This window comes from Microcebus murinus, chromosome 6 (genome assembly GCF_040939455.1).
Source record: "Microcebus murinus isolate Inina chromosome 6, M.murinus_Inina_mat1.0, whole genome shotgun sequence".
NCBI lineage: Eukaryota > Metazoa > Chordata > Mammalia > Primates > Cheirogaleidae > Microcebus > Microcebus murinus.
In genome coordinates this window covers 45,443,119-45,459,531 of record NC_134109.1, presented here as the reverse complement: position 1 = coordinate 45,459,531, position 16,413 = coordinate 45,443,119, and the positions used below count along the sequence as shown (strand labels likewise).

The 16,413-nt window shown below is 33.9% G+C and overlaps 1 protein-coding gene across 1 annotated transcript in view; it reads left to right on the top strand.

Moving 5' to 3' along the window:
• Positions 1-15,664, top strand: part of STYX (serine/threonine/tyrosine interacting protein) — a 38,047-nt gene extending 22,383 nt beyond the window's left edge. Inside the window, exons 9-11 of the mRNA XM_012758021.3 lie at positions 1,252-1,324; positions 9,642-9,738; positions 12,140-15,664. Of these exons, the coding sequence (XP_012613475.1) occupies positions 1,252-1,324; positions 9,642-9,738; positions 12,140-12,213 (244 nt within the window). The 3' untranslated portion in view covers positions 12,214-15,664. The remainder of the gene's footprint in view (positions 1-1,251; positions 1,325-9,641; positions 9,739-12,139) is intronic.
• The last annotated feature ends 749 nt before the right edge of the window (positions 15,665-16,413 follow it).

The following is a 16,413-nucleotide window of genomic DNA, read 5'->3' as shown; positions in this document are numbered from 1 at the left end:
GATTATTCTCTTAACCTCATTCATCTATCTGTTTATATCTGCTTAGGCTGATATTTTTGTGGTTTTATGGAGCTAGTGCTAACTTGTTATTTTAAGAAACCAAGGTAAGGCCGGGCGCTGTGGCTCACGCCTGTAATCCTAGCTCTTGGGAGGCCGAGGCGGGCGGATTGCTCAAGGTCAGGAGTTCAAAACCAGCCTGAGCAAGAGCGAGACCCCGTCTCTACTATAAATAGAAAGAAATCAATTGGCCAACTGATATATATATATAAAAAATTAGCCGGGCATGGTGGCGCATGCCTGTAGTCCCAGCTACTCGGGAGGCTGAGGCAGAAGGATCACTCGAGCCCAGGAGTTTGAGGTTGCTGTGAGCTAGGCTGACGCCACGGCACTCACTCTAGCCTGGACAACAAAGCGAGACTCTGTCTCAAAAAAAAAAAAAAAAAAAAAAAGAAACCAAGGTAACATAGATGGATTAACCCATTATAATTGGATTAACCGCAGGGAATTGTTTTTGAGTTTAAAAACACTTGGACATAAGTGTTAGTGTTTGCCTTGTTTAAAAGGCTAATTTATTATGCTCTCCTTTAACAATAGTTGGATGAAAAATTACCTAGGAATTGTTTGTAGCATCTATTCACAGTTCAAGGTAGTCTTTGTTATCAAAAATCATCTTTTTCAACTATACTACAAAGATTTTTAAAGGGGGAGATCATGAGATTTTTGCCCCAAAACAAAGAAGAAACCTGGTTAGTGTATGGTATTTCCTTTCTCAGTTTGTCTTATACCAGTTAAAAATCTTGTAGTAATCATTCACACCTCTTTGTATGTCACTCCCCCTTTATGTTTAAATTGTAACAGAAAATTTTGTTTAAAAGTGTCAGTTCTTAAAGGAATATTAATTGAATACAAATGTTTTATTCATTTGAAAAAATTTAACATGCATTATGGACTTAACGTTTTATATATTCTCTTTATTATTTGGAATCTTGTCAGTAATAATAGTGAAAATAAATAAGAAAAATAAAGTTTAGAGAAGGTGAGCAAGTTCCCCTAGGACACACAGCTCGTGAGCAGAGGGATTGTGATATTTAGTCTGACCATATTTTTTCCACTGCAACTCACTACTGTTAAGCTGTATGATCATGCTTTCCTGTTTAAATTTTTAGATAAATTCTTACTTTAGGTAAATTCTGGGAAACTTAGTTCATGAAACAGTGCCATCACATTAATTTTTTCTTTTCCTTTTTTAAGAGAGGCATTTGCTTATGTTCAAGAAAGAAGATTTTGTATTAATCCTAATATCGGATTTGTCCATCAACTTCAGGTAACTTCATTTTTCTTCCCTTTTAAGGCAGTCAGAAAGTAAGTTACTTAAAATCTTTTGTCCATGTAATTTAGGTATAGAATTTACTTTAAATTGCCATAATCTAATTTGATTCTTTATTCAAGTTTACATCTCTACTTAAAAGTATTCTTTAAAAGTTGCCATTGCCAAGGGAAAAAAAGGGTTAAAGGCACATTGTTAAACCTAAGTAAGATAATTAAAAATTTCTAAATTTTCTCCATTCTGCTCATACAGAGGATGAGAGAGAGAATTTAAGCATACTAAAGATAGCAGCTTTTTCTATTCTCTGTTTATCCTTCGCATATTGTTTCAAATTTTGTTGATGCTTGGCAGACATACTGAATAAAACAGCAACATAAACCTCTGAATTAATCTGACTAGACCAGGTAGTCAATATTTTTTAAGAGAGAAAATCACAGGCTGAACAATGTGCTCTAGCTAATTACATCCACTTATGCGGGAATAAAATTCACATAATCAAGAGCTTACACAATGGGTTTCAGTTACCAAAATTAAATATTTAATTTACTTCTAATTTTTACTTAATTCAAAAGAGAAACAGTGGTATGTCTATCTTTAGCTTGTTTACGTAAAATGCTTTTTAAAATTTATATTATAGATTATGAAAATAACTAACTTTATAAATTTCTTTGCCTTTTACTGTGTTTTTTAAAACTAATTTTTGTATTTTGTATTTGAAAGAATAAAATATGCATATAGTTAAAAAAATTAAAATTCAGCATCGCCTAAGGAGAATACAATGTAAAGTAAGTCTCCTTAACAGTATATCTTGAAGATCATTCTATAACAACTCATATAGCTCTATTTGCTTAAAGTTTGTAGACTACATATGCATCACGATTTTGTACAACCCATTCCTTATTTAAGGATCTTAAGGTTGTTTTTACCCTTCATGATTATACACAGTAGTGGGAAAATATCCTGATAGATACATCTTTGTGTACATGTGTGAGTATACCTGAAAGATAATTGATTATAGTGGAATTGCTGGGTTAGAGTACATTTGAAATTTGATAGATGTTTCTAAATTGCTTCTAAAGTGATGAAATAGTGTAAATTTATACCAACAGGAAACAAGGAATCATTCTTTCCTTCTACCTTAATCAATACCAGTAGCCAAAAAATCATTCACCAAATTTTTTTATCATTGCCATCATGATGGTAAAAGTGGCAATTCCATATGGTTTAATTTGATTCCTGTTGATTGAATAAGTTTGGACGTCCTTTCCTATGTTTTGGGTTATTTGTATTTATTTTTCTGTGAATTGTTTATTGGTATTCTTTGCCCATTTTTCTATCAAGTTGTTGGTCTTTTTCTCACTGGTTTGTAAGAGTTCTTTGTATATTAAGGAAATCTGTAGTTAGCCCACTGATTTGAAATACGTTTTCTTTTTTTTTTTTTGGAGACAGAGTCTTGGTCTGTCACCCTGGCTAGAGTTGCAGTAGTATCATAGCTCACTGCAACCTCAAACTCCTGGGCTCAAGTGATCCTCCTGCCTCAGCCTCCCCAGTAGCTGGGACTATAGACGCATACTACCCTGCCCAGCTAATTTTTCTGTTTGTTGTAGAGATAAGGTCTCACTCTTGCTCAGGCTGGTCTTGAACTCCTGATGTCAAGCAGTCTTCCGCCCTTGGCCTCCCAGAGTGCTAGAAGTATAGGCCTGAGCCACGGCACTCTGTCTGAAATACCATTTTTATTATAGACCAAAATCCTGATCTTTGTTTGGGTCTACTTCTGGTCTTTGTATTCTGTTCCATTGATCTGTTTATTGCTGAATCTGTATCAGCTTAAAATACTGTAATTTTATATAAATAATTTATTTTATGGCTCAAGATCCCCTCACTAATGTTTTAGAATCTTCCTGAAGAGTTCCTACAGTTATTTTCTGGTGTGACCTTTATTGGAAACAGCCTGTAGGCATTTAAAATAATATTGTCTCTACATTTGTAGTTCAGAAAAAATTGACACCTTTAAATTTTTATTTTTTTATTTTTATTATTATTATTTTTTTGAGATAGTCTTGCTTTGTTGCCCGGGCTAGAGTGCCATGGCGTCAGCCTAGCTCACAGCAACCTCAAACTCCTCGGCTCAAGCGATCCTCCTGCCTCAGCCTCCCAAGTAGCTGGGACTATAGGCATGCGTCACCGTACTCAGCTAACTTTTTCTATATATTTTTAGTTGTCTGGCTAATTTCTTTCTATTTTTAGTAGAGACGTGGTCTTGCTCTTGCTCAGGCTGGTCTTGAACTCCTGAGCTCAAACAATCCTCCCACCTCGGCCTCCCAGAGTGCTAAGATTACAGGCGTGAGCCACCACACCTGGCCTAAATTTTTAGTCTTCTCTAAGATTGTTTCATTTATTCAGGTCAACTTCCATGCCCTTTAGAATTTTGAAGTTTTCTTTGTATGAACATAAGCATCTCTTATGAAATGTATTCCTAAGTATTTTCTGTTATTCCCATTATAAGTGAAATTGTATTTTCTTCAATGTTTTCTGCATGGTTATTTGTATATAGAAAAGCTATTAATTTTCATTATATTTTCAGTTGCAAATGTACTAAACTCTTGATTGATTCTAAAAAATTTTTCAGTTGATTATCTTAACTTTTCATCTCATGTCAACTCATGATAATTTTGTCGCCTTGGGGTCCAATTTAATTTTTTCTTCTTTTTCATTGGATGTTCATTGTATCAGAACAATGATAAGTAATACTAGTGACAGTGCTCATACTTTTTTTTTTTTTTTTGAGAGACAAGGTCTTGCTATGTTGCCCAGGCTGGACTTGAACTCTTGGGCTCAAGCAGTCCTTCTGCCTCAGCCTCTGGAGTAGTTAGGGGCTATAGCAATATACCACCATGTCCCCTTAGTCTTGATTTTAATGCCAGTGCTTCTAGTGGTTTTGTGTGTGTGTGTGTGTGTGTGTGTGTGTGTGTATTTATTTATTCCTCTGTTAGGAGTTTTTTTTATCAGAAATAATAATTGATTTTTGCCGTTTAAAAAAAAGGTGTGTTTTTGGAATGACTCGCTTTACAATCCTTTGAGCCATTAATATGTTAGGTTGAGTTACTGAATCACATGTTAGATTTTCTAATATTGAATCATCCTTTTGGTCCAAAAATGGATCCCACTGGTTATGGTAGATTGTTCTCCTAATGTGTTGCAGGATTCTATTTGCTAATATTTTTTTCAGGATTTTGGAATCAGTTTAATAAGTGATACTGGTTTAATACCCTTCTTTGGTTTTAGTATCTGTCACAGGATTTTCATATTTAAAATGGAAGCTCTCCTTTCGTTTGTGCCCTGGAGAAAATTAAATTAGATTGGAGTGTCTGTTTCTTGATGCATTAGTGCTATATAGCACCTCTGAAAACCTCTGAACTTAATGTGTTTATTTAATTCAGTTATTCATTTCATTCATTCATATATTTTAAGAGTGGGCCAATTCTCAGACAGTTTTATTCATTTGGTCAATTGGTGAATTTTCTGATACTCATCAGGTCACTTTGGATGATTTCATAATCTTCTGTATAATCATTCATAAGAATTCTACATAAATTTAGGGAAAATAATATCTTGAATTTTAGTATCTTCTGATTCCATGGTTATTTTTCCATTCTTGTTTCTGATTGTATGTGCTTTTTTTTTTTAAATCTAGTTGGTCCATGTCATTTTTCTGTATTCAAGTTTCTGCTTGCTTGGTGCTTTCCTTGGGATTTGTTATTGTTGCTACTGCTGCTGTTCTTTTCATTCATTGAAGAATTCAAGACTATGAATCATCCTCTTAGCATTGCATTAATCATATGCTACAGATTCTGATATGCATTATTTTATTGTTATAGCTTGATATTCTGTGATTTTGGTTTTCATTTTATTTTTATCTAATGTGTTGAGGAGGTTTTTTTTTTTAACGGTTTATATAGGTGACAGGGTTTATAATTACTATTTTTGTTCGTAAGCTACTTAAGTTTTATTGAATTTTAATCACAATGGTTTCTAATACTTTTTGAAGTTTCCTTTGTGGTCTTATATATAGTTGTCTTTATGAATTTCATGGACATTTGAAAAGAAGATTTATTCTCTGTTTTCAGGGGATAAAGTTTGATATATTTGTCCCCTTGATCTGTCTTGGGCTGACAGAGGTGAATTGAAATCTATTACTATCTTGTGTTTGTTTTTTATTCACTCTAGTTTTTTGGGTTTTTTTTGTTTTTGCCAGTTTTGTTGCTGTATTTATTATTTGGTATATAAAACCTCAAGTTAGCTTTTCATTTTGGTAGTACCGTTTTCTATTTCAATTACTTTACCTTGCAATAACCTTGTTTAATATTATCATAAACCCTACTTTGTTTCCTTGCATTTGCCTGTTTTCCCATTCCTTTTCTTTCAGCCTTTCTAAATCATTTTGTTTTAGATGCATTTCTTAAATGTGGCCCATGGTGAAGTTTTGCTATTTGATCCAGTATCACCTTTTCTCTAATAGGTGAATTTATCCCACTTTAACTTACTGAAAATGACAGATGTCCACCATTTGATTTCATATTATGGTTTTTGTTTCTTTTTTTTTTTTTCAGGAATTGGACATATTTTTCAGGAATATGTGGTTTTTGTTTCAAATGCATCCTTTTTTAAATCGTTTGCATTCTTGATATGTTTTTGTTATTTTGATAATTTTTAAGGTTTTAAGTTATTTTTAGTTCTAATGGATACAGTTATAACTTTATATGGGTTTAAATGTTTGTTTCTTAAGTTATTACATGTAAATAACAGTTGATTCTCCACTATGAAAAAATGAAGTTATATACTTCTGCTTTGTCCCTCCCCTCCACTGCTATACCTTTATAAATATTTAAATATTTTACGTCTTATTATTTAACAGTTTTAAATAGTTTTGACCAGTATAGAATCATCTACTTATACTACCTCCTATATTTCTCAAAATTGTACCTTTTTTGCATTGTTATAGTATAAAATATTCTATAACCATATTCTCTAGTTGTTTATCCTTAGTTATACATTTAATAGGATTCAGCCAATTCCCAGCTTCTTTGCTCAACTCTTGGAATGTCTTTGAATGCTATTTTCAAGAACAGTTCGTGAAGACAATATTCCCTAAGTGTTTGCATATTGGAAAATATTTTTTTGTTGTCCATACATTTCTTTTTTTTCTTTGAAGTTCAAATATCACTTCCATGTTGCCCTTATGTTTGAATGACAGTTGGCTAGATTAAAACTTTTTAATACTTTTTCTGTGATGGCTTTGGACACAGTCCTGATGTTAAATATCATTTTAGAGGAGTATGGGGACAGACCAATTTTTAAAATTTTCCTTCTTAGAGTAGTTGACTTGGAGCAGAGGGAGGTTGTTGTATATAGGTGAGCATAAGGTGCTTTATCAAGATGTACTTTGTTGATTGCTCTATATCAGTTTTTCTGAGTCATAGTATGCCCTTGCCACTTGCAAATTCAAGCCTTCCTTTATTTCAGGAAAATTTTCTTCTTATGTATTTGCCATTTTTATTATTGTTCTGATTCATATTTTGTCCCCTCCCCCAGTATAGTTTATTTTGGTTCCATTTTATCTTCCATGTCTGCCATTTTCTCTGTAATTATTTTCAACTTTGTTCTTTTTTCTTTCAGCTTGATTTTTCTCAAGTTTGTCTTCCATGTCTCATGCCGCATTGTTTTGGGTTTTTTGGTTTTTTTTTTTTTTTTTTTTTTTTTTGAGACATTCTTGCTTTGTTGCCCAGGCTAGAGTAAGTGCCGTGGCATCAGCCTAGCTCACAACAACCTCAAACTCCTGGGCTCAAGTGGTCCTGTTGTCTCAGCCTCCCGAGTAGCTGGGACTACAGGCATGCGCCACCATGCCCATGCCTGGCTAATTTTTTCTATATATATTAGTTGGCCAATTAATTTCTTTCTATTTATAGTAGAGATGGGTTCTCACTCTTGCTCAGGCTGATCTCCAATTCCTGAGCTCAAGCTATCCTCCTGCCTTGGCCTCCCAGAGTGTTAGGATTACAGGCATGAGCCACCACATCAAACCTAGTTTACTCAAACATATAGAGATTGGTGAGATGAATGAAGAATTAGTAGAGAAAATTGAAAAGGAGTGGCCAATGAGGTAGAAGAAAAGAAAATCAGGAAGGTTTGGTGTCTGGGATGTTTTTTTCAAATGAAGAAAAACAGAAATAGTAATGAGAGGGAGAACTAGGGTTTAGAGTTTGTTTTCTAGGATGGAAGAGTATAGCCTATCTGTGTGCAAATTGGAAAAATCTAGAAGAAAAAGAGAAATTAATATTTTGCCAAAACTACATGGTATGGTCTATTCTCTTTGTTGATTTTACTATTCATTATTTCTGTGGCTTTGTATTTTTTCTCTTCTGTTGCTTTGTTGAGCTTAGATAGTTGATGGTCGTCTACTTCTGTTGTCATATTTCTTCCATGAGTCCTTTTATCTCTTCTTTTAACTTATTTCAGGAATGCCATTGGCTTAAGCAACTCAGGCTGCCACAGCAAAATACCAGAGTGGGTGGTTTAAGAAACACATTTATTACTCAGTTCTGGAAGCTAGGAAGTCCAAAATCAATGTGCTAGCTGATTCATTTCCTAGTGAGGGCCCTTCTGGCTCGAAGATTGTTGCCTTTTTACTGTGTCCTCACAAGGGGGCAGAGGTGCATAGTACCCTTATATTTTATAAGGATACCAATCCATCATGGGGGCTCTACCCTTATGATCTCATCTAACCATATTACCTCCCAAAGGCCCTATCTCTTAATATATTTCTTAATACCAATGCATTGAGGGTTAGAACTTGAACATTCGAATTTTGAGGGGATGCAAACGGTCCCATAATAGCCATATTTGCTTTGATTGGGTTGTCATTTTCATCTGCTTCATGGTGTGATATTTGTGCCTTTTGGTTACAGTGTTGCTTTTCTTTTTTTCCTTGCAAAAACTTTGATTAAGACCTACACTGGTTCCTTTTTGGTTATTGTTCATCTTTGAACTGGAGGTATTCTTAGATTAGCTATTTGCTCAAGAAAAAAGTTGTAGGGAAGGAGCCAGAGGAATGGTTGGGGAAGGAGATAGCTTGAATTTTCCCAGTTACTCTCTCAGTAAGCAGCAGAGTGCCTTGTGTCACAGCTTTGTTTTGTTTAAATTGATAGACACTGTACACACATTTGTGTCACCTAGGAATCCTTAATGACAATCAGTGAGTGTGGGCCCTGGCCTGGGTATGTAGTTTTTTAAGTGCCTCAAGTGATTTTTAAGTGCCTAGTCTCCTGTATAGCCAGACTAGAATTACTGGTTTAGCTTTTACCTTTAGCTATCCAAGATCAGTTGATGCTTGGCTACAAGCATCTCAGTTTCTTCTCCACTTTATTATACTTACAACCTGCTTCTTGCAAAAATGTCAGGTGTGGGTGTTCACGTTTTCCTTAATATGCCCTGCTTCCCCCACTATAGCCCACTCATACTTCCTGACTTTGTCATACTATGAAAGGCCTTGTTGGTTTTATCTTAGGTCTGCCACCTTTTTTAGAGAACTATGAACTGTACCTGTTCTGTCTGATAACTGCAGAGACAGTCATCCTCTGTGCCTCACTTAGTATGGCTCCATTTTTTGAAAATTTTATTGTGGAATATAATACACATAGAAAAATGCATGAAAGGTAAAAAACATCCATGCAACCATTACCCAAGTCAAGAAATTAGATGTTTACCAGTACCCCAAAAGTACTTTTGATGCCTCTTCCAAGTACAACTCTCTCCTTTTGTAATAATAACCACTATCCTGACCCATGTGGTAATCACTTCCTTACTTTTCTCATTATATGCAAGGTTATGGATGTTTCCTAATTTCAGCAAATGTTTTCCTTGTTTGCAGAAAGGGGACAGGGACAAAAATGCCTTTATTCCTCCATCTTTAACTGGAAGCAGAGGACTACTGAGATTGCCAGTTTTGGTTTTCGGTTTTTTTTAACAGATGAAGTCAAAGGTCATTATAGCTAATGCCCCAGTGGCAGGAGACACATACTGACTGGCAGTTCAATGTGCAATATCCTAGTGCAGGCTGTTGGCCTGACTTGATTTATAGTTATTGATAGTTGTGAAATTACTAATCTGAGGTAGGAATTTTAAATCTCCATTTCTCTTTACAATAATATGGCACCAGATTTTTCAGTGTAAACTAAGAATACCAGTAATATACATGTTAATCACTAGGTATCCAAGAATGTAAATGTATATTCAAGTTAATGATAATCTTTTTTAGGAATATGAAGCCATCTACCTAGCAAAATTAACAATACAGATGATGTCATCACCACTCCAGATAGAAAGGTCTTTATCTGTTCATTCTGGAACCACAGGTAAGAAATTTTTCCTCTTTGAGAAAGCTTATTTAAATTGTTTCAAAAACTTTTGGTAAGCTATTGAATTAAAATAAGATAATTTCAAAAGGATTAATTTATGATGAATAAATGTGTATTATAATGAGCTTCTGCTGTGTGTATACCACTGTAAATTGTGCCTCATCAATTAGAATATGCTAGTTGGAAGATCAGATATCTACTTGGTTTAATTTTCAGTCTCTTAAGTAGTATAGCTGTGTTGAAAAGATTAACATACTAAGAGGAGTCTGGAGAATGCACCCCAAACACACACTTAGGTGATCTTATTAAAAATAAAGGGTAGTTAATAAATGAAAACATGTTTCAAGTTCAGTAGGGTATGACTGATGTGAACTACCTCTATTTTTCTCTTGCTACGAATATTTCAATCCTTTCTCCCCTCCTTTGCTATTTCAGAAGTATCCCAACCCCCTCATTTTCAAAGCTGACACAAGTTAGTGTTGACCTGGAAATTGAGGACAGGTGATCTGATCCAAAAGTATAGAATTCTTTCCACTGTACTGTACTGCCTATATATTCATCCCTCACTCTCAACTTCCTAGTTATCATTGGCTCTTTTTTTTTGAGACAGAGTCTTGCTTTGTTGCCCAGGCTAGAAGTGAATGCTGTGGCATCAACCTAGCTCACAGCAACGTCAGACTCCTGGGCTCAAGCAATCCTACTGCTTCGGCCTCCCGAGTAGCTGGGACTACAGGCATGTGCCACCATGCCCGGCTAATTTTTTCTAGATATATTAGTTGGCAAATTAATTTCTATTTATAGTAGAGACGGGGTCTTGCTCTTGCTCAGGCTGGTTTTCGAACTCCTGACCTTGAGCAGTCCGCCCATCTCGGACTCCCAGAGTGCTGGGATTACAGGTGTGAGCCTGGCCTTATCATTGACTTTTTTCTTTTCTCTGCCACCTCTGTCTAATTACTTTCCAAATCCAATAAGATCTGTTTCATCAGTATCTTTAAAATTCCTTCCTAAAATTTTAGTAGTAACCTTAATCTAGTTGAGATCCAGATAGGACTTCTTTACAAACTCTTGGTATTTGGTCTGTTCTGTACATTGTGGCCAGACTTATTTTCATGAAAGACATTTCCAATAGTGATACCATTTTCCTTTGCCAAAGTATTCATTGGCTTCATTCCTACAGAAGAAAATATATACAATGCCAGAGGTGATAAAGGCCTTTCCGATTTTTAATTTCTATCTCTTATTCTCTTTAAATCTGTACTCCAGAAAGCTGAACCTACTGATGGTTTCCTGTGGGTATCTTCTTTTCTCCACCCAAAATGCATCACATTTGGTTTCCCAATTCTTGCTTCATGAAGATTGATATCTTCTCTGGAAAACATGATTGACACACTCTCCTCCAACTCCATGTCATTTGGAGTTCCCATAGAAGCACAGCACTTCATGTGAAACTGAATCACAGCATCTGCATTTAGCTTAATGGCCAGGGTATTTTCTTCCAACTTACCTTTGTATTGATATTACATCAGTACAAATTGATTGTATTATTAAGCTTACAGTGAAATATTAGCTTAATGTTAGAATCTGTCCTCTGGATTAACATTATTACCATGATTTAACACAACCTTTAGGGCGTAAGTTTAAGGCCATGCCATTGCTAGGCAAAAAAGATAGCAGATCCTCTGCCAGTTTAACCATTAGTTCCCTGAAGTTTTCCTCCATTGAGACACAAATTTCTTGATTATAACTGTTGGGCATATAGGGATAGTTTTGATTCTATGTAGGATATTTCTGTATTTAGCAGACTCTGATGTGAAAAGTAGATAAAAGCAAATCTCTTCATCTACTACATGCCTTCCAACCCTAGACTTGTTGGTAATAAAAGACACAGCTTCATCAAAGTTCTGTTCTCTTCCAAAAAGAAAAAAAAAAAAAAAAAAAGACACAGCTTCAGTGGAAAAGTATTTTTAGCTACTATTCATAATAGTATTCGTGAAAGCAAAAAGAAAATTATATCTACAAAAAATCATATAAGATTCATTTCTTAAATCTTATGTCCTAAGTTACGTTTATGATGCCTAAAAAGCACAAACTTGGTAACCAAACACTGATGTATCATTTTAAAGGGTCTGTTTTAAAAATTATTTATTATATGCAGTATCTAATTATACATATACTCAATTTTCAGGAGGGAAAATACATACTGTCATGAAGAAAAAAACTTATTTGCGTAATTTATAACAATTGAATTTACTAAAGTTTGCTATAAATTCAGTTAGAGAATTTTCATAGTGTTTATATGGTATCACATCATGAAAAACAAATTTTTACTGCCTGTAATATTCTAACATGAATTTATTTAAGTTTCCATTTTATGTTATCTTCATGCAATAACTTTTAGGCAGTTTGAAGAGAACACATGAAGAAGATGATGATTTTGGAAATATGCAAGTGGCAACTGCGCAAAACGGCTGACTGAAGAGCAAAATTACAGGATGTGAATTTCTATTTGGGAAGGAGAAAATACTAGAGAGAATGATAATGTAAAATGGTAAAAACAAGTAGTTTCTTTTCAATTATATGTTGCTTCCAGACATGTTTCTCTGCAACTTGTTAAGCAACATTTTAAGATGTTGGACTTCTGCAATAGATGGCACTGATGGTTTTACTTCTTTTTCTTTTTTTAAAAAAACACTTTACAAGTTTTATTATAAACCAAGAATTTTGGACTTGCAAAGAGGTATTATTGCAATAATGCACTTTTCATACTTGAAATTTATTTGTATGATATAAAGTTATTACTTTAAACAAAATGCAAGTTAGGGGGGATTTGTTTATAAAGTTTGGGTAATTTATAACAAGAATTTCCTAAGGTTTGCTAAAAATTCATTTTTAGTTCTATAACATTTTAAAAATAATTTTACAGTTCAGTTTTATGATGGAGCCTCTTACAGAAACATTAACAAAATGCAGGAATCTGCCACATTTCATTTTTAGTATATAAGTCAGTAGCTTAATTATTTTGTTTAAACTTCTTGACCCCTTAATGATCTTTAAATCATGACACTACTCAACTATTTCTACTTTGACATGGTCTAATTACTGCTTCCTGTTACCTTCATAATTTGTTTATTCTATAGAAAAAGCCACCAAGTTTTAATGATAAAAGGAATGTGTTCTGCTTTAAAAAGTGCTTAAAAACAAGAATAGTGTTAGATTTTCAAGTGACTTTCCTTTTTTTTTTTTTTTTTGTGGTAACAGCCAAATTTTGTATTTGTTCTTTTCAATGTTGAGCAGCTCTTTTTTCTTGTGTCCAAAATGGTTCTAAATAGAATATAATAAACCAATGTAGCACTAATTTTTTTCTAAATGAAGCCCAAAAAAGAAAAGTGCCTTGCATCATTAAATAAAAATAATCAAATCCTCATGACTTCTAAATTAATATGTAGAACAGTGAAAAGATCTTAATATTTTTCTGTAATTTCTTTTTAAACCATAAACTAGTAACTCAAAGTATGAGGCTTGAGGAGACTTTAGTAAATTATTTGGAATATGGGACACATTTACTCCATTTTTTGTTGTCTTTATGATTCTGTGAGATTGTTCAGCTCAGAAGCTTTTCTTTGAACACGCATTTATTGGGGAAAGCGATTGTTGGGAGACTCTAGTGTACTTTCAGTTAGCATTTTAATCAGTTCCTTACATTCAGTTAATCCAAACTTCCCCCATAATTTTCTTTAGCGAAGTCACTTTATGGATCTTTGGTTCTCCATGTTTTTATTTATATGTATAAAAATTGTTCTAAGAGAAACATTTTTGCTATTTTAAGTAAGATGTGAGGGAAGAGAAGAGTGTTTTAAACTTTTTATAGTTGATGACTTTAGGTTAGCACAAATAAAACTCCTTTGTATCTCACTTTTCTCAGTCCTCTCTTGAGGTGCTTTTCTGATGGGAATGATTTCTACACATTCCCTTGGTCACCCAGAGGCACTATGTGAAGTAACCTATTACACCAAGTTACTTGCTTTGCTTTCCTCCCTATGATGTAATAATATAGTAAAAGCTTTTTTATCCAACATAGTGGGAGAGTGAAAATTAAAATTGCTGTTAATTAAGAGTTAATTCCTGTTGACCCAGGTGGTATTCTCCTTCTGATTTCCCTTCCCTTTTCTTACCACCCTGAAAACATATTGTTAATCCCATTGTGGTCTGATATTCTGTTATGTGATTAGGTCATCTGGTGTACAGTTGTCTAGTGGAGTCAAGATTTGTAATGGGTGTTCAAAAATTCCAGTTGGTGAAGTTACCAGATAAGACAGGTTTCCTGTAAATAGATCACTATTGGATAGGTCAACAAAGATCTCTTATAATCTAATAATAATCTGTGATGCTTCATTCAGCATAAAATCAGCTTAAAAGAATCGTCCTAATAGTGAATTTAGGTTTTAAAAATGAGGCAGTTAAGATTTTTGATAAGTTTCATAAACGTATCCTCTAGTATAGTCAAAAATACATATTTGGTTATGAGCATTATTTTATAGCTGGTAATTTTCCACCTTTTCTAACCACTATAATATTTTATGTTGTCACAAAAGTGCCTGCCCAGCACTGTATATTAAAGATAGTCTCTCACAAACACTAGAAAAAGGGACTGTCATAATCTAGAACACAATGTGGACAAAACATGAGGTTTATTCTTTTTCATATAAGAACATTGCAAGCTCGTTTTTTCTTGAATCTATGTCAGCTAGTTCTTCTGATAGCCTTTCCATTTCCGTGATTCCTTTATTTCCATTGATGTTTTGTGATAGATAACCATGATAAATTTAACCAATCATGATTTATTTTCTAGAGTATATAAATAATGTATGAGTGACCACCCACTTTTAACATTAAATATGTAATCTGGGCACAGAAGTTAAAGTGGAATTACATCAAAACTTAGGGAAACTGCATTACTGTCCCTTTTGAAAGTATGAAACTTAAATATTGAAAATATTCAAACTGGAATGGCAGTGTTCTTACCTTCTAATTTGAGTTCATTGGTTCGTGTTAATTTCTTATCTTTTAGATGTTTAAAACAGCAGTTACCTCTGTTTTTTTGTATCTGCTCTATGTTGGAAATGTTAAATCGTGATAGCTTTTGCTCCCACCTCTCAACCACTTAACTTTTTAGAGCAGAATATTCATTTTGGGAGGATTTCGTGCTTCATCTGAGTTTAGAAGTAATGTCAGAAAAATGTTAAGCATGTCCTTTTTAAGAAAATATAAGGTTTCTAATTGTCTTATTACCATGGTAATTCAAGTGAATTAGAAGTATTTAACTGAAATCTTGAATTATAAAGTTGAGATGTATATATCAGGATCTCAACTTGATGTAAAGTAAATGAGCAGTTACCTGGCGGATTTTTTTTTTTTTAAATAACTGATTTAATCCATAATCCCATAACAAACATAGCTTCACTTCAGTATTTACTTTTTTGTTCATCCAACAATGGTCCAATAAGGAAATGATAGGAAATAGCTTAGAATTACTAAAAGATTTTTGTTTCTAGGGTCTCTGAATGCTGGATTTGTTTTGTTTTGTTTCCCATCTGTGGCAGCTAAAAAAAAAAAAAAAAATCACTCAATATTCAGGTTTACATGTTAGCTCTCTCTCATAGGGAGTTGCCATACCTCACAGTTCAAAGTGTATTCTATAGATCAGTAACATTATACTGACATGTAATTGCAATTTACTATGCAGCAAAAATGATTCAAGACGAAAAATAACTATAGTGTCTAATTTACCTTTGTATAGGCAATTGCTTAAGTTACTCTGCTTTTAACATTTGTACTTGGATAAAATGCTTATGTATGTATAGGAATGTCACAGTGCAAGATGCTGCTAGCCCAGGCACAAAGTATTAAAATTATTTTGTGAAGATTGGTGGTTGTATTAAAACTGTTGTGCCATTATACCTCAAAAAGATTGAAAAGCTCATTCAACTACTTATGCTTCAGAACTTCTTTACTTAGATTGTTAACCTTCCAGATAAAAGTAACCCAATTTGACTCCCACAGGTTAAGAAGTTAACACTGGATATCGAAAAGTACTTAAGAGCATTCTACAAAGGTCACACAGACACAGAAAATTATGGTCAGTAGTCCATGCAAGCCTCAAATTCCAGCTCAAGTATTTTTAAGGATTAGTTGAGCAAGTTGTAGTTGGAGGTGAGGGAATTCTGAGGGAAAGAGTAGGTCATCTATAGAACAGCTACCAGCCCATTAACGAAATACTTCTTGCTTTTACAGTACCATTTTCCCCCCTTAGCCTACCTATAATCAGTTCTTCATCAAGTAATTCTATGGTTCCATCACAACTACATCATTATTTTAGATACCACTAAAGGGCAAAATATTGCTAATGCCAATGATCATAAAATGCATCCAGATTTCAGAGATTTTCTTGTGCGTCTTACGGTCAATGAGGTATAAATATACAAAACATGGGACACAGTAAAAAAAAAATCACAACTGCCACCTCACTATCCTTTTCATTAGCAAAGAATGCTCAAAAATGTGGTGAATGAATATACTTCATGTTTTAAGTGTTTTATACAGCATTTTGTCATGCTCAGATTTACTCACAATAGGGCTCACAATAGGAAATCATATACTCTTAGTAAACTAAAG